General features: G+C 52.4%; 11 protein-coding genes across 11 annotated transcripts; 4 read left to right on the plus strand and 7 right to left on the minus strand.

The window, feature by feature from the left end:
• Nucleotides 1-55: 55 nt before the first annotated feature.
• COCVIDRAFT_33828 (hypothetical protein) lies at nt 56-2,137 on the plus strand (the record flags this gene model as incomplete). Its single annotated transcript, XM_014705649.1, has 3 exons — nt 56-293; nt 522-1,213; nt 1,346-2,137. 3 exons carry the CDS (start codon nt 56-58, stop codon nt 2,135-2,137), a joined length of 1,722 nt encoding a protein of 573 aa, XP_014561135.1.
• Nucleotides 2,138-2,636: 499 nt separating this feature from the next.
• On the minus strand, nt 2,637-3,915 carry COCVIDRAFT_22775 (hypothetical protein; the record flags this gene model as incomplete). The annotated part of the gene is made up of 2 exons (XM_014705593.1): nt 2,637-3,361; nt 3,465-3,915. The coding sequence occupies 2 exons, from the start codon at nt 3,913-3,915 to the stop codon at nt 2,637-2,639; spliced, it is 1,176 nt and encodes a 391-aa protein (XP_014561079.1).
• Nucleotides 3,916-5,051: 1,136 nt separating this feature from the next.
• On the minus strand, nt 5,052-5,953 carry COCVIDRAFT_22776 (hypothetical protein; the record flags this gene model as incomplete). Its single annotated transcript, XM_014705594.1, has 2 exons — nt 5,052-5,552; nt 5,609-5,953. The coding sequence occupies 2 exons, from the start codon at nt 5,951-5,953 to the stop codon at nt 5,052-5,054; spliced, it is 846 nt and encodes a 281-aa protein (XP_014561080.1).
• A 934-nt stretch (nt 5,954-6,887) lies between these two features.
• Nucleotides 6,888-7,532, minus strand: COCVIDRAFT_87556 (hypothetical protein; the record flags this gene model as incomplete). The annotated part of the gene is made up of 1 exon (XM_014705650.1): nt 6,888-7,532. One exon carries the CDS (start codon nt 7,530-7,532, stop codon nt 6,888-6,890), a length of 645 nt encoding a protein of 214 aa, XP_014561136.1.
• Nucleotides 7,533-7,840: 308 nt separating this feature from the next.
• Nucleotides 7,841-9,784, minus strand: COCVIDRAFT_33831 (hypothetical protein; the record flags this gene model as incomplete). Its single annotated transcript, XM_014705651.1, has 2 exons — nt 7,841-9,510; nt 9,568-9,784. 2 exons carry the CDS (start codon nt 9,782-9,784, stop codon nt 7,841-7,843), a joined length of 1,887 nt encoding a protein of 628 aa, XP_014561137.1.
• Nucleotides 9,785-10,106: 322 nt separating this feature from the next.
• On the plus strand, nt 10,107-10,798 carry COCVIDRAFT_87367 (hypothetical protein; the record flags this gene model as incomplete). Its single annotated transcript, XM_014705652.1, has 3 exons — nt 10,107-10,309; nt 10,521-10,689; nt 10,751-10,798. The coding sequence occupies 3 exons, from the start codon at nt 10,107-10,109 to the stop codon at nt 10,796-10,798; spliced, it is 420 nt and encodes a 139-aa protein (XP_014561138.1).
• A 254-nt stretch (nt 10,799-11,052) lies between these two features.
• COCVIDRAFT_22779 (hypothetical protein) lies at nt 11,053-13,599 on the minus strand (the record flags this gene model as incomplete). Its single annotated transcript, XM_014705595.1, has 4 exons — nt 11,053-11,427; nt 11,498-11,918; nt 11,972-12,336; nt 12,388-13,599. The coding sequence occupies 4 exons, from the start codon at nt 13,597-13,599 to the stop codon at nt 11,053-11,055; spliced, it is 2,373 nt and encodes a 790-aa protein (XP_014561081.1).
• Nucleotides 13,600-14,004: 405 nt separating this feature from the next.
• Nucleotides 14,005-14,854, minus strand: COCVIDRAFT_87355 (hypothetical protein; the record flags this gene model as incomplete). Its single annotated transcript, XM_014705653.1, has 2 exons — nt 14,005-14,726; nt 14,776-14,854. The coding sequence occupies 2 exons, from the start codon at nt 14,852-14,854 to the stop codon at nt 14,005-14,007; spliced, it is 801 nt and encodes a 266-aa protein (XP_014561139.1).
• Nucleotides 14,855-15,184: 330 nt separating this feature from the next.
• COCVIDRAFT_87563 (hypothetical protein) lies at nt 15,185-16,384 on the plus strand (the record flags this gene model as incomplete). The annotated part of the gene is made up of 2 exons (XM_014705654.1): nt 15,185-15,369; nt 15,421-16,384. 2 exons carry the CDS (start codon nt 15,185-15,187, stop codon nt 16,382-16,384), a joined length of 1,149 nt encoding a protein of 382 aa, XP_014561140.1.
• Nucleotides 16,385-16,907: 523 nt separating this feature from the next.
• On the plus strand, nt 16,908-18,236 carry COCVIDRAFT_33836 (hypothetical protein; the record flags this gene model as incomplete). Its single annotated transcript, XM_014705655.1, has 3 exons — nt 16,908-17,314; nt 17,470-17,601; nt 17,666-18,236. The coding sequence occupies 3 exons, from the start codon at nt 16,908-16,910 to the stop codon at nt 18,234-18,236; spliced, it is 1,110 nt and encodes a 369-aa protein (XP_014561141.1).
• Nucleotides 18,237-18,797: 561 nt separating this feature from the next.
• COCVIDRAFT_33837 (hypothetical protein) lies at nt 18,798-20,863 on the minus strand (the record flags this gene model as incomplete). The annotated part of the gene is made up of 7 exons (XM_014705656.1): nt 18,798-18,812; nt 18,923-19,149; nt 19,242-19,319; nt 20,212-20,314; nt 20,539-20,570; nt 20,652-20,702; nt 20,827-20,863. 7 exons carry the CDS (start codon nt 20,861-20,863, stop codon nt 18,798-18,800), a joined length of 543 nt encoding a protein of 180 aa, XP_014561142.1.
• Nucleotides 20,864-21,367: the final 504 nt, after the last annotated feature.

Consider the following 21,367-nt stretch of genomic DNA (forward strand, 5'->3'; position numbering starts at 1 on the left):
CATCGCAAACGTCGCACACACGCACACACACACACACACATTCATTACAACAATCATGTCCGACATCACAACCCAACACACCCTAGCCATTACTCCATCGTCTCGTCAAGACATTGTCAGTGCACTGCTCAGCGACTATGGAAATTCCTTTGAGCCGGACGGCAAGTCCCCGTCAGTCTACTCCCCTGCGTCAGTGACCAAAGAGCTCCCTCCGCCTCCGCCACGATCAGACAGCATCGCGCGCAAACCTGTACCTGCTTCAGAGCGAATGGACGCCAAATTCCAACTTCGAGGTGAGCGATTTTATTGAAATTTGACACGAATGAGCCAACATGGTGGTGGATCTTGAGACTGCCTGCCTCGCTGGTCTGAACCATAGCTTGGGTCCACACTGACCACGTCCTGGTTTCACGTCGTCACATACTTCACCATGTCTCTGTTACTTTCGTTTCTGCACCTCACCTGCACCAACCGCTCCAACAATGATTAATGTTCCATTATGGTAGACTAACGTTCAGCAGAAGACCAAGACGCACCCCTATCGCCATCTAGCTCAGTCGGAGGCTCCCCACGACCAAGGAAGCGCATTGTGTCACGTAGCCTGTCTCGCGGTTCCAGACCGGCTTCGCTGAAGCTGACCATCAGCAACGGGTCAACAGCAACAGTCCCTTCACCATCGGCCTTTCCATTGCCGTCTCAATCCATTCCTTCACCAGTCTCTGCAGTAGAAGATCTTCCCCCGCCACCTCCACCTAAATCGGATCGAAGGGAGGAAATGGGAGGTAGAGTTTCAAAGCAAGCCAGGGAGCGGAATGATTCGCTCTTGTCGCAAAACAAGTCGAGTGACGCCTCGCCGCCAGTTGTGAAGCGCAAAGCTGTTCCAGAGGCTGTCAAGGCTTTCAAGAGCCTGGCAGAACTAGGAAATGGTCCACGAGGAAGAAAGGCCGTGCCAACAGCTCCCACGTCTGCACCCAAGAGGGAAAATATCGAGAGCAAAGTAAGTGTGAGCAAAATGGAGAACTCTCAACCGAAAAAGAATCTGCCCAATATGCAAGCTCAGCTCCCGCCAACACCCGACGAGGAAAAGGAGGATACGGCATCTTTGGCACAACCAAAGAAGGTCTTTGGTCTGCCCTCGAATCCACGTGTCAACTCTCTAGGATCGCCTGTGAACGTGCAGGGGAAGAGCAGTACAGGCCTGAGTGTATTGAAGGTATATATTTACCTCCCTTTTCCACCACCAGTACTCGTCAGATAAGATGCTTCTGCATCACGACGAAACTCTCAGGGTACTGGAGCCCTATTCCACGAGAATGAGTTTTAGTAACTAATTCGGTTTACACAGGCACAAAGGCCGGCTCCCTCACCCCCTACAGTCAACATACACGCTACTACCCCAGAGCCGACACCTTCTCCAACACTAAAACCCATTCTCGCGGAACCAGACGCTGGAATCTCACCCGTCTCGCCCTTGCCTCCCCCGACCAACCCGAGGACTTCATCCATTTACGAGCAGTCTCCTGTTGTCGCTGAGCCCATCGCCGAGCCACAGCAACAACCTCCAGTATCAGTGCAACAAGAGATCAAGCCAGAATTCACAAACCCTGCGCCTCCATATGCGCCAACACCACCAATCAACGCCAAGCCACCTGCTCGCATCACCTCACTCGAGTTTCCACCACGCTCTGATTCTCGTCCTTTGAGCGCGCCCTCGCGCCCCACGTCCATCAGCGTCGGCATCCCAAATCTATCCCCATCTCCCGGACCTTCCATCCCTCCATCCCCCGTCGCTAAAGACAACGAACCCGAAATCGCCACGGAGCCCGCCGAAGCCATGGAACCCGCAACACCTCCTCCCTTTGTGCCCCTAACCGAGCAATCCATCCCCGTACCCTCCTCGCTCGTCCCACAAGTCACAAACCAGCACCTACACTGCTACACCGGCCACGCCCAGAACATCTGGTCCAACAATGTCTTCCAGCCCATGGCCTGCATGGTCTGTCGCGAGAACGGCAAGGAACGCAAGTGGTGCTGCACATGGTGTCAACTCCGCATCTGCAAGGCCTGCAGCGACGACCTCATGCGTACCCCCGCGCGCAACCTCGCTCTCTTGCTGGATGCAAAGTCGAAAGCGTAGAATGCGGTTGCGACAAACGAGATGGGCAACAAGCAGGACTTGAGCAATGGTACTGGTGCTACTGTTGCTACTGTTGCTATTTATGACACTGAGGAGATGCGATGAAGCAGCGATAGGAGAGTTGTTGTTAGACTGGTTTTCTGATACTAATCTCGAACATATCATGTTCACCTCAGACACACATTGAAATTATGAAGAGTTTTTTTTTCGATTCTTCTGATGGAGCAGTGTTTGAGAAAAAAAAACACCATTTTATATGCACATATGTATAAAGTCTCTTGCGGGCATTAGATAAACCTCTTTCTGCTTTTTTTCTTTTTCTTTTTGTACCTTTCCGCTTTTTTTGATACCACAAAAGACTGATGGACCCTGTACCTGTCTTTTTTTTTCTTTCTTTCTATAGTATGGAATCATATCTTCTTTTCGTTCTCTTCAATCCTTCGAAAGATGAAAAAAAAAGAAAGAAAAAAACTAAACAGATTGGGGGAAAACCCCTCATCTAATTCTTTTCTTGCATACGCTGTAAAATGCCCACAACACTCGGAAGAATCTGTTCCGCATTCTCACTCAAACGTACCGCATCCCTTGTTGCATGCCCATCTTTTATATCGCCAAAAAAAGTTTCTTCGCCTCGTACTCCACCCATATTCAGCACACCAATCGGCAAATGCATCTCTTTGGCCTTCTTGACAAGCCGCCACGCAGAATACGTAGCTAGACTACTTCCAATCACCAGCACTCTCCCCGCCGCCTCAACAGCCTGCTCAGCCGCCACCTTGGTAGCCGCAGGAATAGACTCTCCAAACATGATCACTGCAGGCTTCAGTACCCCACCCTCACTGCGCGGATCCCACGCCCCATCCTTATCAACCTGCACACTAACTTCGCTCCCATCCGCCCGCCTCGGCGGCTTCTCCAAGCACGTAGGACACGCGGGGTAGCGAAAGGTAGTATATGGGGCATCAGGGATATCCACGTCGCCATCCGGATTCGTCTTGAGCCCTCTTTTGCGGCGCTCAAGCGGATTCTCAGTATTCAGCGCGCCCGTCTCTAGCATTTCTGCTAGAAACGCCGCCCACGAGGGGTTTAGATGTGAAAGTTGAGATTGGAAGGTCCGTCGAGAGTACTCGTTTCGGCAGGTGAGGCAGACGAGGTTGCGGAGGTAGCCGTGGAGTTCAATGGTGGGGAGGTGGGGGTGTGTGGTTGGGTGGAAGGAATCAACGTCTGTCCCAAGTTACAACACATTAGCTAACTTTCCACCGTAATCCTTCCTTTCTTTTCTGAGAAAGAAGATAGAAGGGGAGGGGGAGAAGGGGAAAGAACGAACTCTGTGTAATCACACCCCCAACAACCCCCAAACTCCCCAACTCCCTACACGCCACATGCGCCGCATTCGCCCTCGCACGCTCAAGATTCGTCCACCCTATGAAACTCCTAGCCCAGTACCTCTTCCTCGTCTCGTGGCTCTCACAAAACTCATTGTAGTAAATCGGGCGGTACGTTTTATTGAGCGTATACGTCCCGTTTGCGCCGCGGTAGTCTGCGAGGCCCGATGCTACGGATATGCCTGCGCCGGTGAGGAGAAGTGTTTTTGCTGGTCGGGCATTGTGGGGTGTAAATGCAGGACGCGAAGAAGGCGATCGGGAAGGCAGGCATGGCGATAAAAAGTCTACAAGAGCGGCAATGGCGCCACTGCTTGTAGTGCCGCTTGCGGGAATGATGCGAGGTGCGGGTAAGGGATCTGTATATGGAATCCGAAGGAGAGGGGCGCGGGGCATTGCGCTTTGATTGAAGCAATGAGAGGAAAGGGAAGGGAAAATGACGGAGTCTTTTTTTTCGGCTGCGACTACTATCGGTCAATCATCTTGAGTTTCGTTGTGCGAATTGTCGATGGGGGGAGGATAATGCTTCAGAACAAGGTGGTTATGTCATGATGCTTGTTTAGCGCCAAATCGGCCTTTTGCGGGTGCGGGTGTGCGCCATGCGCCAATCGCGTGGCCCTAGTTTGTTGCTGTCGCGTGCAGAGTGCAGACGGCGGGAAAGGGTGTGTCGTTGCCGCATGCACAGAATTGAAATATTTATTTTTAGTGAGGCTCTGCGAGAGGGTATGCATGAAATCGCTAGGCTGTCTTTTTCTTGTGTGTGCTTATGTTTGGAAGTTTGTGGGGTTAAAGGATTACTATGGCGGAGGCTGTGTATGCGGCTCGGGGCTGTGCGCTTGTGTAACGAAGATGATACAGGGTCGACTCAACGATAGCGGGGTCTGGGAACGGTGTGTTCGTAGCTGGTAGGCAGCTAGTAGTGTGGTTCTTTTTGTACAGCTACAGGTTGGTGATACTGTCAGTACAGTTGACATACAAGTTTGTACAATAAGTAGTCAGATGGAAAGTGAAACTCGGTCATATACTGGAAGATGCGCCAGGAAGCATCAAGATGACACGAAAAGAAAGAGATAACATTGAAGAGAAGCATAAGAAATAATGAAAAAAAATACACGAGTCCATCTCCGCATACCAAAGAAACGTCATCCTAGTATCTGCGAACATATATCGAAAAAAAAAGTTAAAAAATACGAAAGAAATAACCCTATGCTAGTATAGATCTTGATGCAAGAGAATGTCCTGTTGTCCGACCCTATTACGGTCCTCCGCTGTTCCTTGCGAACAGATCGAGTGTATAGAACGACTGCTATGCTAGCCAGTCTAAATCACCTATGTAGGTGTATATCTTGAAGAGAAGCTACGAGATGGTAGTGATGGGTATCGGTGCGTTTCTGAAGGGTATTGGTACAGAAAAGAGAAAGCTACCGGGTGAAAAGGTAGCCATGAGAGTCGTAACGATCGTGAGAAATGAGATGTTGAAGGAAAATAAGTAGGAAAAAAGGGCAAAGTCCGGTAGCGCCGATGTCAACCGTCTATTGCGGGTGCGATAGCTGATGCGACGAATATGCCATTGACTGGCTGTGCATTGGTTGTTGCATTGGCTGTGACATTGGCTGTGGCATTGGCTGCTGGAGTGGCTGCTGCATGGGTTGCTGGATTTGCTGAATGGATTGCGGCATGGGTTGTTGGATCGACTGTTGCATAGGTTGTTGCATTGACGGCTGCATAGATTGTTGCATTGACTGCTGCATAGGCTGTTGCATATGATGCGAATGCTGTTGCATCGGGTGCAGCATAGATTGGATGCTGGGAACCCGCTGATGCTGTGGTTGTGGGTAGCCAGAGTACGGAGAGTAATGGGGTTCGGAGATTGAGGACATGTGTGACATGCCACCATGTTGATCCTCTTGTTCTTCTTCGAGGTCAGAAATGCCTATTCCACTGTCTTCATAGTCGTGGTAGGTACCATTCTCGAGCTTCTTGTGGGCCGACCTAGCGGCCTGCGTAAGATTCTTAAGTCCCTTTTCCATGCACTGAGGTCAAATCAGTATTGCACTACAAAGGCCCTAGCTTTTACAAACAAACTCACCTTTGTCTCAACCAACTGCCACTTTTCTCCAACACGGGCGGCGAGCAAACTCCACATTTCTTGTCGCACGTCCATGTAGGCTTGTGCTAGAATCTCGAGCTTGACGCCGTCCCATTGCTCCGCATTCTGCCTCTCCATCAACCGCTCGTGGCGTTTACGACAGGCATTTGGAGTCTTGGAAGGGAAATGCTTTGGTCCGATCTGGTTCCAGTTGAGGCCTTGGGCTCTGGCGCGGATAAGTGTTTCGTCATCCTTGGTGGACCAAGAGGAGCTTCGAGTTCCGCCTGCAGCCGATGAAGTCGACACGGAATGGCGATGCGACGGACCCTTGTCAATCTTAGGCATTGTCGACCAATTGAGTGAGGAGACAAGCAAGAGAAGAACGTGATGACAGGAATAGAGATATGGAATGACGCGCTGACAGGAAGTAGAAGACAACGATTGAGAGTGATGGAAGCGGCCAGATAGCGGATTATGATTAGAGTAGACCAAGTCGGTGGAGAATGAGAGTGACAGAGTGAGAAGAAAAGATGGGAGATGGCCTGACGAGTGATAATGAGAGAACTTGTAGTCGTACCTGTTGGAGTTGGGCTGTCTGAAGATGCATCAAGGGGCATGGCGAGCATCTTTATACAATAAGCCACATACAGAGCCTCCATCCACAACAAAGGCCGTCAGGCCGGCCGGAGAATTGTTTTGAAACCAGGACATGTTTCTGTAATCGCCGGATCGATCTGCCATGTACCGAGAATGGTATGTGTGACTAGGCGAAGAGGAGGCCGTTCACTGGGTCACGACTCCAAGCGCCATGAAAGAGGGCCAGGGCTGGCCAAAACTGGGCCTGTGAGTGGTCGGCGCACAAAAACGTGAGCGGTTCGTCCCCTCGAGCAGGGGAGGGTGCCTGCAACGGAAGCGCCTGTTTGAGAATACCCACTGTGCAGCCAGATGCGGCTGTGTCTAAGAATAATTCGAGTACCGAATGGAGGGGTAGCGGTAGAGGAAGGGGGAAGCGATTTAGGGGCGGCTAATCTGGCGCTGATTCGACCAGGCTTCAAGGCCCAAATAAAGACCTTGGCAAGCGACAAACGAGCAAGGGGTGCGTCTTTTTGGTCAGACGTGTGTATGTAGGGCGCTGTAGTCATCAATGCTCTGTAGGGCTGAGCTCGGGGACCTGCAGAAGAGTGCAAGTCGCAAGTCGCATGTCGCAGAAAACCACGTCCAAGTGCAAGGCCCGCAGCCTGATCCAGAAAAGGAATGCCCACGGAACAGTCGCCCAAGGTCAAGAGCGTGCGAGAGAGACCAGGCTGCGAGAATAGCAATCCAACATACACGGGCCGAGCAAGATGCCTTGCGACCCACCGAGAGCGCCCATCCGCGAGGCGCTCACAGTGACGATAGGCGCGGCTGCTGGATGGGCGAGTGTTGGTGTTTCATAAACAACTGCAACCAAGATGGCCGCGGGAACAACCGAGTGCCGGGCAAGCGCCCGCGAACTGCTGCCGGCCCGTTTCTGTGCCTCTGCAGGATTAGGTGGTGGATACTGGCCGGCTTGTCTGGCCTGGTCGTAAAGCCTTTGGGCAAATCCATCGTCTGATGTCGAATGGGCGATGACAGCTGCCGCGCACACAGTTGCCAGCGCGCAGGCGGCGCTCACGCCTCTCTCTATTCTAAGTATACGCAGATGCAAAGCATAGCCAAGCAACACATGGCAGCACGGCTGCAGAATCGTCGTGTGCCAGACTCGACATGCCTTAGGGTAGATTCGACCGTCGTACCAAAGGGACTGTTCGTCTGGTGGTCTTGCCCATCTCCCCGCATAGCCACGTTCCGTCGTCCCGCCCCGTTCCCTCAGCCCCCCGCCTCGGCATCCGAACTCGGAGAATCGATAAACGGCATGCACCCAGCCCCTCCCCTTCAGCACCATCGCATTCTTATCCAAATCCCATTGTATTGCGAAACAGCCGTTTCGTACCGAATCTGCGAGCAGACCATGTGTGCGGCCTAGTCTTACTCCTACCTTACGTGTGCTTTGATTCTGCATGCGTTCATTTGCCCATGGCTCTGGCCTTGTCCTTGTGACGCATCTGCTACTTTGGTGCAATGCCCGTCCTATCCTCCATACAATTCGCCATATTCTTGCAATCTTGGGCATTGCTCGGGTGTAGCACCATCGAGGGGAATACAGTCATCCAATAATGGCGCAGCAGTTTCAGCACACCTTGCTTGACTCCCTCAACTGCCTTTCCAATCACTACACCAGATAAACGTTCCACAACGCCATTGCGTCCCTACTTCCTTGTGTCCTGAAGGCCCAATTGGCCTAGGGCATATCCAAAATTGCCGTCCACAGTTGACTCCTGGTTTTTTAGTCGTGAGAGTGATGCAATGTTCGCCATGTTCACATCGGGGCGCTGCTTTCTTAGAGAAAAGCTTCGTCCAGCCTTCCCTTGACGCTTCTTGAGAAGCGCGGGGATCAGAATCAAACGCCTCGTTAGTTGTCGGCGACGGAGAAGGTGGATGAGGCATTTCCGTAGCATTCTGACTTGGAGTATTCGTGGTTTCGAGAGATGAGACTGATGGCGCTGCGTCTTTGGGCGTAGTAGGATCTGCAGACTTGCTATGTGTCTGGAAGAAACCTTTGAGTGATTGTTGCCCCTTGTTACCTTTGGTAGACACAGCGAGGGCGCCAGCTTTGCCCCGCTTGATTGGCTTTCCAGGGGAAGCAGAGGCTGATGCGCGTCGTTTTTCAGCGGACCTGAGAGGACTCTGTGAAGATGTGGGTTTGTTTTCCGTATTTGCAAGCATATCTGCTTTCGAAGCCTCAATTGCCAAAGCCAGATCTCTATCCATCTGCTCTTCCGCTGTGCTCGCAGTACTTGCAACCTCAGCCTTTGCTGTGACATCCGGCTGAACTACCACAGGCGTAGGTTTTGGAGGTGTTGGCTTTTTACTGAACATGTCCCGAATATTCCTCCTCTTAGTAAATTCCGAGAGAAGTTTCCCGCTAAGAGCCGGGACGTCCTTGGCTGGATCGTAATCACGTTGCCGTACACCGTCTTTGAACATGCCCGCTGGGTTCATCAAATCTAGCAAATTTACCTCCTCTTCTACGCTTTCTGTTCCTGATGTCCGTTGTATTGGCACCTTATCTTTTAACACCGCGTATACCGGACAATGATCTGAACCCATCAATCCTTCTTGGATATTTGCGTCCTGGAACCAATCCTTGATGGCGATGCTGCAAAGAATGAAATCGATCCGTGATCCAAAATTACTTGGCCTGGCATTGATCTTCTGCTCCCAATGTGTATACATGCCTTCACGATCAGGATGGAACTCGCGACACAAATCATACAGTACCGGCTCTTCCCGTCCCTCGTCCCGCTCACCTGGAACATTTCCATTGAGCAAGAGCTGATTAAAGATGCGACGATTCGGCGTGCTTAGATACTCGTCATGTGTCATACCCTCCGTCCGTATATGTTCTTCCGCTCTCGCCGTATCGATCAAGTCCCGGGAAACATTCAAGTCTCCCGTAAGGATGACATTCTTTCCCATTTTCGTCAGATTTCTTATCCGTGTCTCGAGCGCTATTAGAAAGCCAATGCGGAATCCGTCTCGTAAGCCATTGCTGTTTGCTGGGCTATAGACACCAAAAAGGACAAAAGCGGGAAACTCCAGGACAAGACAGCGCCCTTCCAAGTCTAAACTCTCTGCGTCAAGATCAGGAGGGAGGGATGCAATTTGTTCGGGAGTCAGATAGCCGCCGATACTGTCAGATTCCGGGAGTTCGCGGTAGGGCGTTGTCGAGTTGGGAGGGCAAAGAGCGCCTAAGACGCCTTCTTCGGCGCGGATAGGAGCGCATACGGATTGTCGTGTGAAGATTCCCACACCAGAGTATCCTGGAGTATATTAGCATGGGGTGACAAGGCTAGCGTATATATGTCAAGGTGGCGTACCTTTCTTGTGCTTGGGCAGACTGAAGTAGCAATCCCAGCCTTGTACAAGGACCATATCATCCGTCAGGTCCTTGCGCTGGATCTTCAGCTCTTGCATAATTACAATATCGGTCTCCAATATATCGAACATGGCATTGAATGTGCGATTCGTGCTCCATGGCTTGTACCCAAACGGGTTGCGAATGCCGTTGACATTCCATGTGGTGATGCGAACCATGGTGGTATGTGTGGAAGCAATTTACGGAGGACGACGACAGGCATGTATATATCCAAGCTTCTTCATCGTCCTGCTCCCTCGTCGATGCCTCAGCAAATGAAGCTGCTCGCGTGAAGAGGCAAGACGCGCCAACGCGACCAGTGCACGACGTCACATTACCCGTCGGGGTCGGCAAACTCCGCATCAGCCCATCTGAGTTGCGCGTGCCAAGCCCTGTTTCGTCAATTCGGAGCTGGCTCCTCTGTCACAACCTCACTGCCCACGCCTACGCCCACACCAATTGCGACCACCCCCCATCTCCACTCCACCCCAAACCGTCGCCATGTTCGCCGCCCGCTCTTTCGCCCGCGCCGCTCCGCGCCAGGCCATTGCCCGCGCTCCTGCCCGCGCCGGCCGCCGCAACTACAGCTCCGAGAGCCCCAAGCAATTTGCCGGTGCCGAGGACAACGAGTTCAACCGTGAGCGTGCTCACATTGAGCAGCATGCCGGCGAGTCTGGCGAGTTCTGGCGCAAGCTTTCGCTCTAGTAAGTTGCTCGGCTACTTTTCTGGGGAAAGAGGGGGAATGACGATGAGGATGAGGAAGGGACAATCAGATGATTGTGGAATTGAGGACAAGCAAATAGAATACGGAAGAGGCGAGAATTGGTGTCTGGTGTGAATTACGGCAGCCTCAAAAAAGACGGAAAAGATATAATGCTGTTTCCCCCTCGAAATGGTCACTAACCATCTCCACAGCGTCGCCGTCCCCTGCATCATCGTCGCCAGCGTCAACGCAAAGGTGAGGTGGGATGCCCACTGGGAGCACGTAGCCCACGAGGAGCACGAGCACCCCCGCTCTGAGAGGCCCGAGTACCCCTACCAGAACATTCGCACCAAGAACTACTTCTGGGGAGACGGTGACAAGGTATATTCCCAAATATACACATACATACACCCCAAAGCCTTATATCTGACCACACAAACAGACCCTTTTCTGGAACGACAAGGTTAACTACCACAAGAAGGACGAGTAAGCGCTTTGCACGTCACCGCTTCTATACAAGTGATGTCATATATGCCATTCTCAAGCCTAAACCCCCTTATCTAGAGAGCAAACCGCCAGGGCTGAATGTGTGTACATAGTACGACGAGAGCAAGCATGCTGAGAGAGACGGTAGATCAGCAAATGCATTTTTTCCCTTTTGTATCTGCAACTTGACTTTGTGTGTGCGGCAAACGTCCTCAATGATTCGCATTGCCGTTGTTTATATATATCTCTTATACGGACTTAGCCTTCTAGTCCCGCAAGTCCTTCCTCCCAAACGCTATTGTGCCTCATTGCCCATTCCTCTGCTACTTTTTCGTCGCCCCGCAGTTTGGCGATGATCGCCTTCTTCATCAGCTGCTCGCATTCGCCATCTAGGTACCCCGCTTTCCGGAAACTATCTCGTGCACGGTCAGTGTAGAGTTCTGCTTTGGCGACGTTGGTTGAACGGGAGCGGTGCATTGGTGCTGTGGTTGTGATAGGTGTTTGGGGTGGGTTCGAGGCCGTAGTAGTAGTAGTAGTTGTAGGTGGGAGATTGGGATTAGCAAGACCCATGTAGGAATCTGATAAGTGCGAGTACAGGGTCCCGATGAGCATTTTGTCTCCGCCTTCTAGAGCCTGTTTCACAAGATATTAGCATCATCGGTCTACCTCTCAGCCACGGGAACAAAGGGATGTAAATACGTACCTGAGGAAGCACACCCTCCACCAACCTCTTCGCCTCTCGATACTCACCCAGCGAATTCAAGATTGCACCCAAACAACCGACTGCACACCAGAGCGTGAATCCCAAACGAGCCCTGAAACTCACACTCGCTGCCCGGAGGGCCACACTGAACCCCCTCTCCGGTTTCCCCACTTTGATCCAGAGATCTGCCTGCATGAGCAGTACCGAAATGCGTTGCTGTATATCGGCATTATCTTCTTTGAGGGACTGGGAAAGGGCCGAAATGCATTGGTACGCAAGTGGGAATTGAGCTGTCGAGACGAGATAGTTGATATAAGTGTCGTGCTGGACGAACGACAATTCCGGGTCAAGAGGAGGTGTGGACGGGGAATTGGTAGGTTTGAGTGTTTCGAGGAGGTGCGTGGCTGTTGGCCAGTCGGATCTGTTCAAAATAGATTAGTATTCGTCATTTGGATTGCGATGTGAATCAAGTACCTTCGGATAGCTTTTCTCAGCTTGATGAGGCCAATACATAGAACGAGGAACTGATTGAACTTGAGAGACTTGTGTACTGATGTATCGACGGATTCGAGGATAGTTATCGCTTCGTCGTAGTTACCGTTCTGATTGATGACAAAGGCTCTTCGCCCAATGGCACGGAGACGCTCCTCAACGGGACATGAGTGCGAGTAGCAGTCGAGAAGGAGCTCACAATGCACGTTAGATAGATGTGGTATGCCGAGGCGGTTGTAGAGCGTTGCTATGAGAAGCATTTGACCGCCATAGCTGTTTACATTCTCTTTGATGTTGAGGTGGGAGGACTGGTAGATGTGTTCCAGCGCTCGTGGGATGGAATCGCCCTGGTGGGATGTTAGCATTGTGCCCGATTAAGTGACCGAAGCATAACGTACGGTTGCGAGAGAAAGCTTTGCTTCGTTGAGCAGACTTGCGCTGAGCAGATTATACATTTTAGCATCCTTTGCTTTGGCCTTAAGGAACGCCAATGCATCTCGTTCGCTTCCAAGCATACTCATGTATCCTGCACCTCTCATCTGCTTTGGGTATGCTTTAGCCATATGGTTCAACCAGCTAAGACTAAAGCTCAAACAAGTCATGTCCTGGTTTTCACGAGCTGTTGCAATGGTCTCGTTGATAGCAGCTATGGCCTCGCCGAAGCAGCCGAAATCGGCCTGCAGAATAGCCATGTGTAGCAGGGCATACTGGTAGTGAATCTTCTCGCGTGTTTGCATGGCATAGTCATAGTAGCGATGCAGGTTGTCAAATGCGGATGTGTAGTCTCCCGCCTTCCAGGCATCGAAAAAGTGCACCAAATGCGCCTGGCGATGTACCTGTCCTGACGGGCTCACCATGCTGCGTAACCGACTTTTCATTTCATCTGGAACGCGATCTCCAAACTTTTGCAGTCGATCAAGTTGGAAGTCGAGTATCCGATCCAGGTCGTCCAGGCTTGTATCTGCGGGCTGCTCTTCCTGGTCCTCCAGGTGGCCGTATGCAATCTCATATACATCATCCCCAGCTCTTAAGCCCATTTCGGAAGCGACTACATCGACACCACTTGAAGCTAGGCCAGCAAGCCGCTTGGTCCATTGCGCTGTTGGAGCCCTGTATTTGATGAATGATGACCAGAGTTTCATTGAATCGTCGAATTGCAGTCTTGTAAACTCCAAATGTGCTCTACGAACAAATGCACCCAGGGGTGATGTTTTGGATAGATAGGTGCGGTCTGGTATCTCTTCCTCTTGGTTTGATGGTTGCGGCGCCGTAATGATCTCCAGAATACTGTCAAAGAGAGCATGCAGCGCATCGAAGGAATTTATTTCCCACATTTGCTTAAGAAACAGGTCGAGCAGGGTCCGGCCCGGCATGCTTGATGCATGTCCTTGAAGCACATCTTCGAATGCATCGATCGAGAAAGATGCATCCTGTTGGATTGAGGTAGAGGGCTGTGGCCGTGCGCTAGATGGTGTTGAAGGCAGGCTGTCTGACAGGATGAAGGAGAGAATAGGTATTGTCGCGGAAGATGGGAGGGGAAAATTGCAGTAGAGACGAGTCAAAACAAGAAGACTGATCTTCTGCGCCGTAAGGTAGCGAGGTATCGTCATTCTTGTCGCTTCTAGATTTGTTGTAGGTAGCTACAATAAACAAAGCAAGAGATGTTGTGGTCCTCGGACTATTGCCTCCAGGGTACTTTTCACGATATTCCTCTGTGCAAACTGTGCATTGTGTACTGGCGATGTGGCTAGCAGTCTTCTTGTCGATTGTGCGGTTCTCAAGTTGAGCCCTATTTGGTGAAGGTGATGTTGATGGATCGGCCCAGTAACCAGCAACCGAGCGCGCAGGCGCGTACCTGTCGCGAAGCAATGGGCTCCGCATAGGCAGTGCCACGCATCCTACATCAACACAATAGTATTAAGCGTTGTAATTCGTCAAGGAACAGTGAAAATGCAAGAGTGAGCGCAGCAAAGAAATATTTAGAGTCAATTACAACAATTTAATATTATATATATTTATGTAATCGTCTGACGCGAAGAGTTGCTAACTCCAGAATCCTTCCTGACACTCTTCAGATCATCTTCACTAGATTGCAACGTCGGGACCGGAGCAGCCTTCAAGAACTCGTCCTCATCTGTCGCATTTGTTGCCCAGATCTTGCTGATACTCAGATCGTACGGCCCTGGTATCCGATCTATCAGCGATATGCCTACTGTGCGCACCTTTTGCGTCAACATCTCTCTCTGAGGCTCTACAACCTGGCCGTGATTTGTCCGCACAAACTCGTTCCATTTGATCAAGATTGTTTCCCACTCTCCAGGTGTCTTGGAGTGCAGCAAGTGCTGGTGAATATCGGTGGGGACAATGGATTCTGTCTGGACGTTTACAAAGTACTTGCGCCCATCTGACTTGAATTGGATGGCGAGGAAACTATACATGCTCACATCCCACAGCGACTTGCCGAAGATGGTCGAGCCACGGTCCAGTGTCCTCCACCCGGCGTATCCGGTCCTCTGAATGTGCGGTTGGTTGTGTGGCAGTTGTGTAGATATGGAGCCGTGAAAGCGGACATGAGGGGGTTCGTTCTTCACAGGAGGGTGGAAGTCCAAGTTTGCAGAAGAGAAGCCGCCAATGTCTTTATCGCTCATACGCTTGCATAGTTCGACATCTTCGGGCTGATTGAAGAGAATCAGAGGGAATGGCTTCTGGGGCGACCTAAGGCCCTCGAGCTTGAGCGCTGCAAATGTTAGTGGCGGCGCATCCAAAATGCGATTTTTGGCACTCACCAAAATTGGAGAGCCGCTTGAACTCGTCCAAGCTGCGCTTCAAGAAACCAGGTGCAAGGCAAGCCGAAGTCGGGCGCATATTGGCGTGGGATCGGTGCAATGTGCAAGAGGCGCAATGGCAGCTCGCTCTCGATCTGGGTGAGGCTCACACGACGCAATGCAACTATGACGCCGCGGTAGTCTCGCCGGTCGCTAGCCGCATCGGGCCTACATGCCAAAAATCTGGGGACATTTACATTTGCATTTGCATGTACAGCGCATCCGCCACACTCATCGCCAGACGAGACTTTTGCAGGAGATTTAATCAGTCAAGGTTCCGCCAATCCATCGACGCTTCATCGTCCCCGCCCGCCTCTCACGACACAATCAGAAAAGTCGCCAGCCCCGCCACCAACTTTTTTGTCTCTCGATGGCACTGCAAGAAACCTCCAGGCCTCGAGGTATTCGAGACGGCCCCGCCCACCCTTTGCAACCGCTGCCACCCTCGTCGCGAGAATTGGGAGAAGTCACACCGCCGAAACGGGCAGATGGCGCATCCGTAGCAAAAGAAGATCCCAAGTCTGGAAAGTCATGGGCGCATTTCGTTGCCGGAGGGTATGGAGCAAAGTCTTTACGCAATGGCACCAGAAACTAACAGCTGCTCAGACTCGGTGGTATGGCCTCTGCCACTCTCACTGCTCCGCTTGATGTCCTCAAGACTCGTCTACAATCCACATTTTATCAACAGCACCTCGTCGCCATGCGCGCGGCCCGAGGCTTGCCACCCATAGAAACCATGTCCTTTGCACGAAGTTCGCTACTGCACATCCGGGAAACGGGAGAGATATTGTGGCAAGTCCCCAAGGCAGAGGGCTGGCGGGCACTGTTCAAAGGACTGGGGCCTAATCTTATTGGTGTGGTCCCCGCTCGCGCAATCAACTTTTTTGCATACGGAAACGGCAAGCGATTGATTAGCACACAATTCAACAACGGACAGGAAGCCGCATGGGTACATCTCTGCAGTGCCGCCGCCGCCGGTATCGTGACTGGAACCGCAACGAATCCTATTTGGCTGGTCAAGACGCGGTTGCAATTGGACAAGAACACCCACTCTGACGGTCGAGGTCGTCAGTACAAGAACGCTTTTGACTGCACAATGCAAACCATACGCAAAGAAGGTGTTCGTGGACTATACCGTGGACTGACAGCCAGTTATCTCGGTGTCACCGAGAGCACACTACAGTGGATGCTGTATGAACAGATGAAGCTGTCGTTGGCGAGAAGAGAGGAGAGGGTTCTCGCTAGCGGCAAGCCACCGACAGTATGGGATCAGACTGTTGCATGGACGGGAAAGCTGACTGCTGCTGGTTCGGCCAAATTCGTGGCGGCACTCATCACATATCCACACGAGGTTGTCCGCACAAGGTTACGACAAGCACCCATGGCAGACGGCCGACAAAAGTACACTGGTCTCGTCCAATGCTTCCGGCTGATTTGGAAGGAAGAAGGCATGGCAGCACTTTATGGCGGCCTCGTCCCCCACATGTTCCGTGTGGTGCCCAGTGCTGCCATCATGTTCGGCACGTATGAGGGCGTGCTGAAACTTCTTGGGGAGAGTAGCAACATGTAAACGAAGCGTGTTGTTGATCTGTATGCGTATGTGTACAACATCTACTTGCATGAAACGGCGTTTTTTTTTGGTTTAGGAAGGGAGATCTGATTGGCATTTTCGGGCGTACTCCTATCACCACTCAGCTCCAACAGAGCTTGTATTTGTATTATGCGGATCAGGAAGATAAAAAATGAGGTTACGATATGTGCGGACGCGGGTTACAGGCGTATTCTTCCCGTGTATAGCACGAGCTCTAGATCGTACTCTCAACGAACAAATGACAATTGTACAGCAGTACATCTGTTCAAAATTAAAATCATTCCCGATTATATGCGAAAGCCAAGACTTGATGGTTGTAGCACGAATCTCAAGGCCTTGATTGCCAGTCTTGGATTTCTCGGAGGTCCGACAAACTTAGCGCGACTCTCCCGCCCAGAACGTCGACTTTTGACATCTTCAGCGGCCGCCGCCCTCAATACCAAAACGACCCCCACCACACGACGCAATACGTGCGCGGGGTGCCACACCACAGCTGCCCAGCATGTCGACACATATCCCGCTTCGCACAGTTCGAATACCAGCGCTACAGCGACAATGCCTCTTCCTGCGCCACCAATACCAAAACCGAGCACACAACCTTTCCCGGTGCCAATCCCTCATACCGACCACCCGCGCATTCTCGAGCACCCCGCCGCGCCCCTCGAAACGCAAACAACTCGGTCAAGATAACGCACAAATCAGGGCTGCGGCTGAGGCACAGTTTGCACCGTCGCCAAAGGTCAACTTTGAGAGGGCGCAGACTAGTGCGGATGCTATGACTGAGGACATTGGATTACTGCAAAATACTATCATCAGAGCGCCGTTTAGCGAGTTGAAAGGGATTGGTTTTCGGGGGCTAACGAGTTATTATTGGGATCTGGTGAAGAGCAAGGGGACAGCGCTGTATTCGTAAGTGGTTTTCTGGAATTGAATGAGGTGGGCTAGTCATGCCGGGCGGGGGAGAGGGCAAGCCAATTGAGAATATCAGAGAGAAGACATGGGAAGAATCACAGAGGACAACGTTGTCTGACAATGGCTTCGTACACTGGCTGACAACGCACCAGACGATACTACTACCGCGCATGCATCCAAAAAACCGGCTGGACAAAGTTCTTCCCCATCGACCTCTTCAACAACAAAGAATACATTCAGTTCGCACAAAAAAACTACGAGAAAATCTACTCAAACCTTGCAAAGTACGTCCGCATCTCTCCCTCCGTTCCAAACCCAACTGCTCTACTAACCCATATGTTCTCACAGAGGCACCGTCGCTCCCCTAAAACAAACCTGCCTCCCTCCGCTGATCAAATCCCTCGAATCCCGCATCCTCTCCCGCGGCCCTGTGCAATTGCAATGGCGGCTCCATGGCCCATTTAAATCAAGCCGCGTAGTATCGCACCGCGCCGCACCGCTCGGCGAGTCCATGCCCGACACTGCCTACAGACAAGTCGTCGTACGCCTCGTATCCGAGCAATCGCTTCGAGCAATCCCCGCTTCCTCTTCGTCTACAGCGACCCCGAACCGCGCAATCCACCGCTTACCTTGGATCCCGGATGCGGCGCGCCAGCAGCTGGAGAAGCAGCGGCAGCGCGAGCGGAAGATGGAGGATGAGAATGGGAGTGGAGAGGTTGCTGTGCTAGACGTAGTTGAAGAGGAGAATGTGGTGCCGAAGACGGTGACGGAGTACCTGGTGTTGCAGAAGAGGGTTATCAAGGGCAAGGAGGAGGACTGGAAGGTGTGGGGGTTTGCAGAGGAGAGCACGCCGAGTGTGATTGAGAGGGATCAGGAGTACTGGCGCAAGATGCTGGATGTGCAGGCGGGCGGGGCGTAGATTTGATGGACTTGGAGAGCTACAACAGCCGTGTCCAGAGAGAGAGAAGACGGAAATTTCCCCTACCCTGTAACCATACTTTGTACATAAGGATTGACGTGTGAAGAATAACCATGTGGGTTTTTGGGGTCCCTCACAAAGGACGATCTTTTTTGCAAAAAAAAGTCTGCACTTGCGATTTTTTTCATCTTCTCTTCGAACTTTAGTCACGCGAGCAAATGTCACAAATGCGAATTGTAGAGAGACAAGGCTTCTTAATTTGAGCGCTACTCACTTGGTAGTAATCACATACAAAAAAGAGCTCATCGTCCAACGCAATCATTCAGCGCATAAGCATTTACACCGCCGCGCGAAAAAAAAGCCTCTTCTCTCACTATCGCAACCTCAAATCCCCGCTCTCCACTTTTGCCTACTCACAATGGAGGAAGACCATTCAGCCGAAACTTCCGAGAGAGAAAGCAGTGCCGCTCTAGCCGTGTGCCCCAGTAAAGAAGGAAAGGTCGGAATGTTTCTCGAGGAAGGGGGGTGCGCGCACAAAAAAAGGTAAACAGTGACTCGGGACTAGAAACCGTGGACCTAAATAGTAATTCCAACGTCAGTTCTTGCATTTCGCTGCGGAGAGGAAAACAAAGTTTTATATTGTTCCCCCGAATTTTGGAGCAAAAGTGAGAGGGAGGGTGACTCACCTTGATTGTTTTTGCGTCGAGACCGAGGCCTTCCTTCTTGTCGGTCAAGAAGTCTTGGACGTCCTTTCGCTGATCGCCCTGGAGCTGGACGACCTCGCCCATTTCGGCGTCGCTCACAATGGTGCCATTGCAGGCAAACTTCTTCTTGATCACTTTGAGGATCTTCTTCTGGTCGAATTTCTTGGGGAGACCTTGCACCGTCGTCAGGGTTTTGCGGCCATTGCGCTCTGTGGTTGCGTCAGCTGGGGGAGTGTTCCTGCAGCGAGGACCTTTATTTTTTTCCCTCGCGTCAACTGTGCAAGGGCGGTGAGGCACGTACGTTGGATACGAATATGAATGTAGTCCTGCTGAGTCTGTTTGACCTGGCCGGTATCTTCATCCGCTTCCGCGAACGGGTCTGCAGTGTAGAGTTAGCAGCCGGGTTGCGCGTTGTGCTGCAGGGTGGTGGGGGGCTGAGGGTTGCAGCTGCACAGCTCTTACCGAAGGTCTTAAGGTTCTCGATGGACATACGACTGTCGGTGGGCGCGCGTGTGTAGGTGGGGGGTTGTGGGGTTATGGATGTGTCGAGTCGCCAGTGAGATAGTTTTCTGTTGAGATGCGGTGGAAAGGGAAGTTTTGCGGGCTTCACGGGGGGTTTGGAAGAGGGTTTGCTGCTGCAGCTGAGAGTCGGGAGGGTCGAGTGAGCAGGCTGGGAAAGAGAGGTGGGGATGCGGAAGGGGAAGAGCGAGCCCCGCTATGGTCTGTGCACGGGGTGAAGGCAGGACAAGGCAGGACAAGGCAGGACAGGACAGGACAGGGTAGGATGGATGGATGCAGATGGATAGACGGTGCTGGTTGCCGTATTATGGAATGCGAACGAATGCATGCGAGTAGGCAAGGGTGCGAGTGACACGGGGCGACGCGGCAACACACGAACCGTCGATGGTGCAAGACATTGGTCGTTGGCAGCCAGCCGACATGTATCGTCGCATGCTCGCGGCCAAGATTGGATTATACAGTTTGCATGGTACAGCTGCTACCTTGGCACCGGCTACAGACAATCTATCCACGCACTGCCGCCTACGAAGGGGGCACGGCAGCAAAGGCCTCGGTGCCTGACGCCTGGCCGGGACGAGCAGGCGGCGGGGGGAGGAACATGGACGAGTACGTCTGTGGCACAGCGTCAGCATCAACATTATCTCGGTAATTAAGGATTAGGCGGGGGAGAGAGCGTCTTACGACGAGGAGTGACATGACTGCGAGTGAATTAGCATGGGAGCCGACTCTACTTGGGATGGGAGCATGCATACTAGACATGCCGACCTGGAAGTAAGCAGGCGTAGTCGACGTCTTCCTCTGTTCGGCCGTCTCAGCCAGCCAAGCCTGGATAGCAAAGACTACGGCAACCCTGCACTGCGTCAGTCATGCAACGTCGCACACACACTGAAGGCAGCAGGCGACTCACCAGCCGATCATCCTGTGCAGCACCGTTCCACGTCAGTCATCATGGCCATTGCAATTGGGCGCGAGTCCCTCGACATCAACACGTTGGGGTAGTGCGTACTTGTTGCGCGTGAAGATCTGGGGGGAACTATATCAGCGTGCAGCATGGTGGCGGCTAGGGCAGCGTCACTTACAGCAGCCATGGGCAGCGTGCTCGACAGCGTGCCTGCAAAGTCGCCATTCAGATTAGCAGGGTGTGCGTGTACAGGACAGAGCAGTCAGCGGGAGACGGCAGGGCGCTGCTCACTCGACATGTCGCCTTCATCTTTGCTCTTCTCGGGTTCGGCATAGGGCACGACTGCACTATCATGTTAGCCACGTGACTAGACACACACACGCACACACGGTGTTGAGCCCCTATGACGGGGGGCGCTGGCTGCGAGCGCCAGAGAGCCAGGGCTGGCGGGCGGTTAGTCACGTACTGAGGTCGGCGCGGCGCATATCTTTTTTCGAAGCCATGGTCGACATTGGGGGGGCCGGCGGTGTGGGCTGTTGGCCGATTTATCTACCGTGGTGGAGACTGGTGGATGTAAGACGAGTGTGATGGGCGTCGTCGTGGTCGTGGGCTGGGAGCGAGGCCGGGATTGCCTGATAGCACTAGGCCCATCGCCGCCCCCCCCCATGCTTGCCTCGCTCTATCGTAGCACCGGATCATCGTCTCCGCTGCTGGACTGGCAACATCCTCTAGACTGCCCACTAGCCGACACGCCTCACGTCGTCCATCCTTCGGCCCCGTCCACCCTCCTCATCTCCCGAACCACCACATCCTTCCCCGTGTGGTGCTGGCAACAGTCGCGAGCACATGTCCCCGTCGCCCTACTGCTGTTGCTGCTGCTCCCATCTACATCTATACATCTGCTACTACTACACCTGCCTCTCAGCCCGCCCAGCCACAACAGCCCCGGCACCCTCCCTTTGCCCATCTGCATGCGCCTGATTCAACAATGAAGTCGCCCCCTGTGC

Source organism: Bipolaris victoriae (assembly GCF_000527765.1).
Source record: "Bipolaris victoriae FI3 unplaced genomic scaffold scaffold_7, whole genome shotgun sequence".
Classification (NCBI taxonomy): Eukaryota; Fungi; Ascomycota; class Dothideomycetes; order Pleosporales; family Pleosporaceae; genus Bipolaris; species Bipolaris victoriae.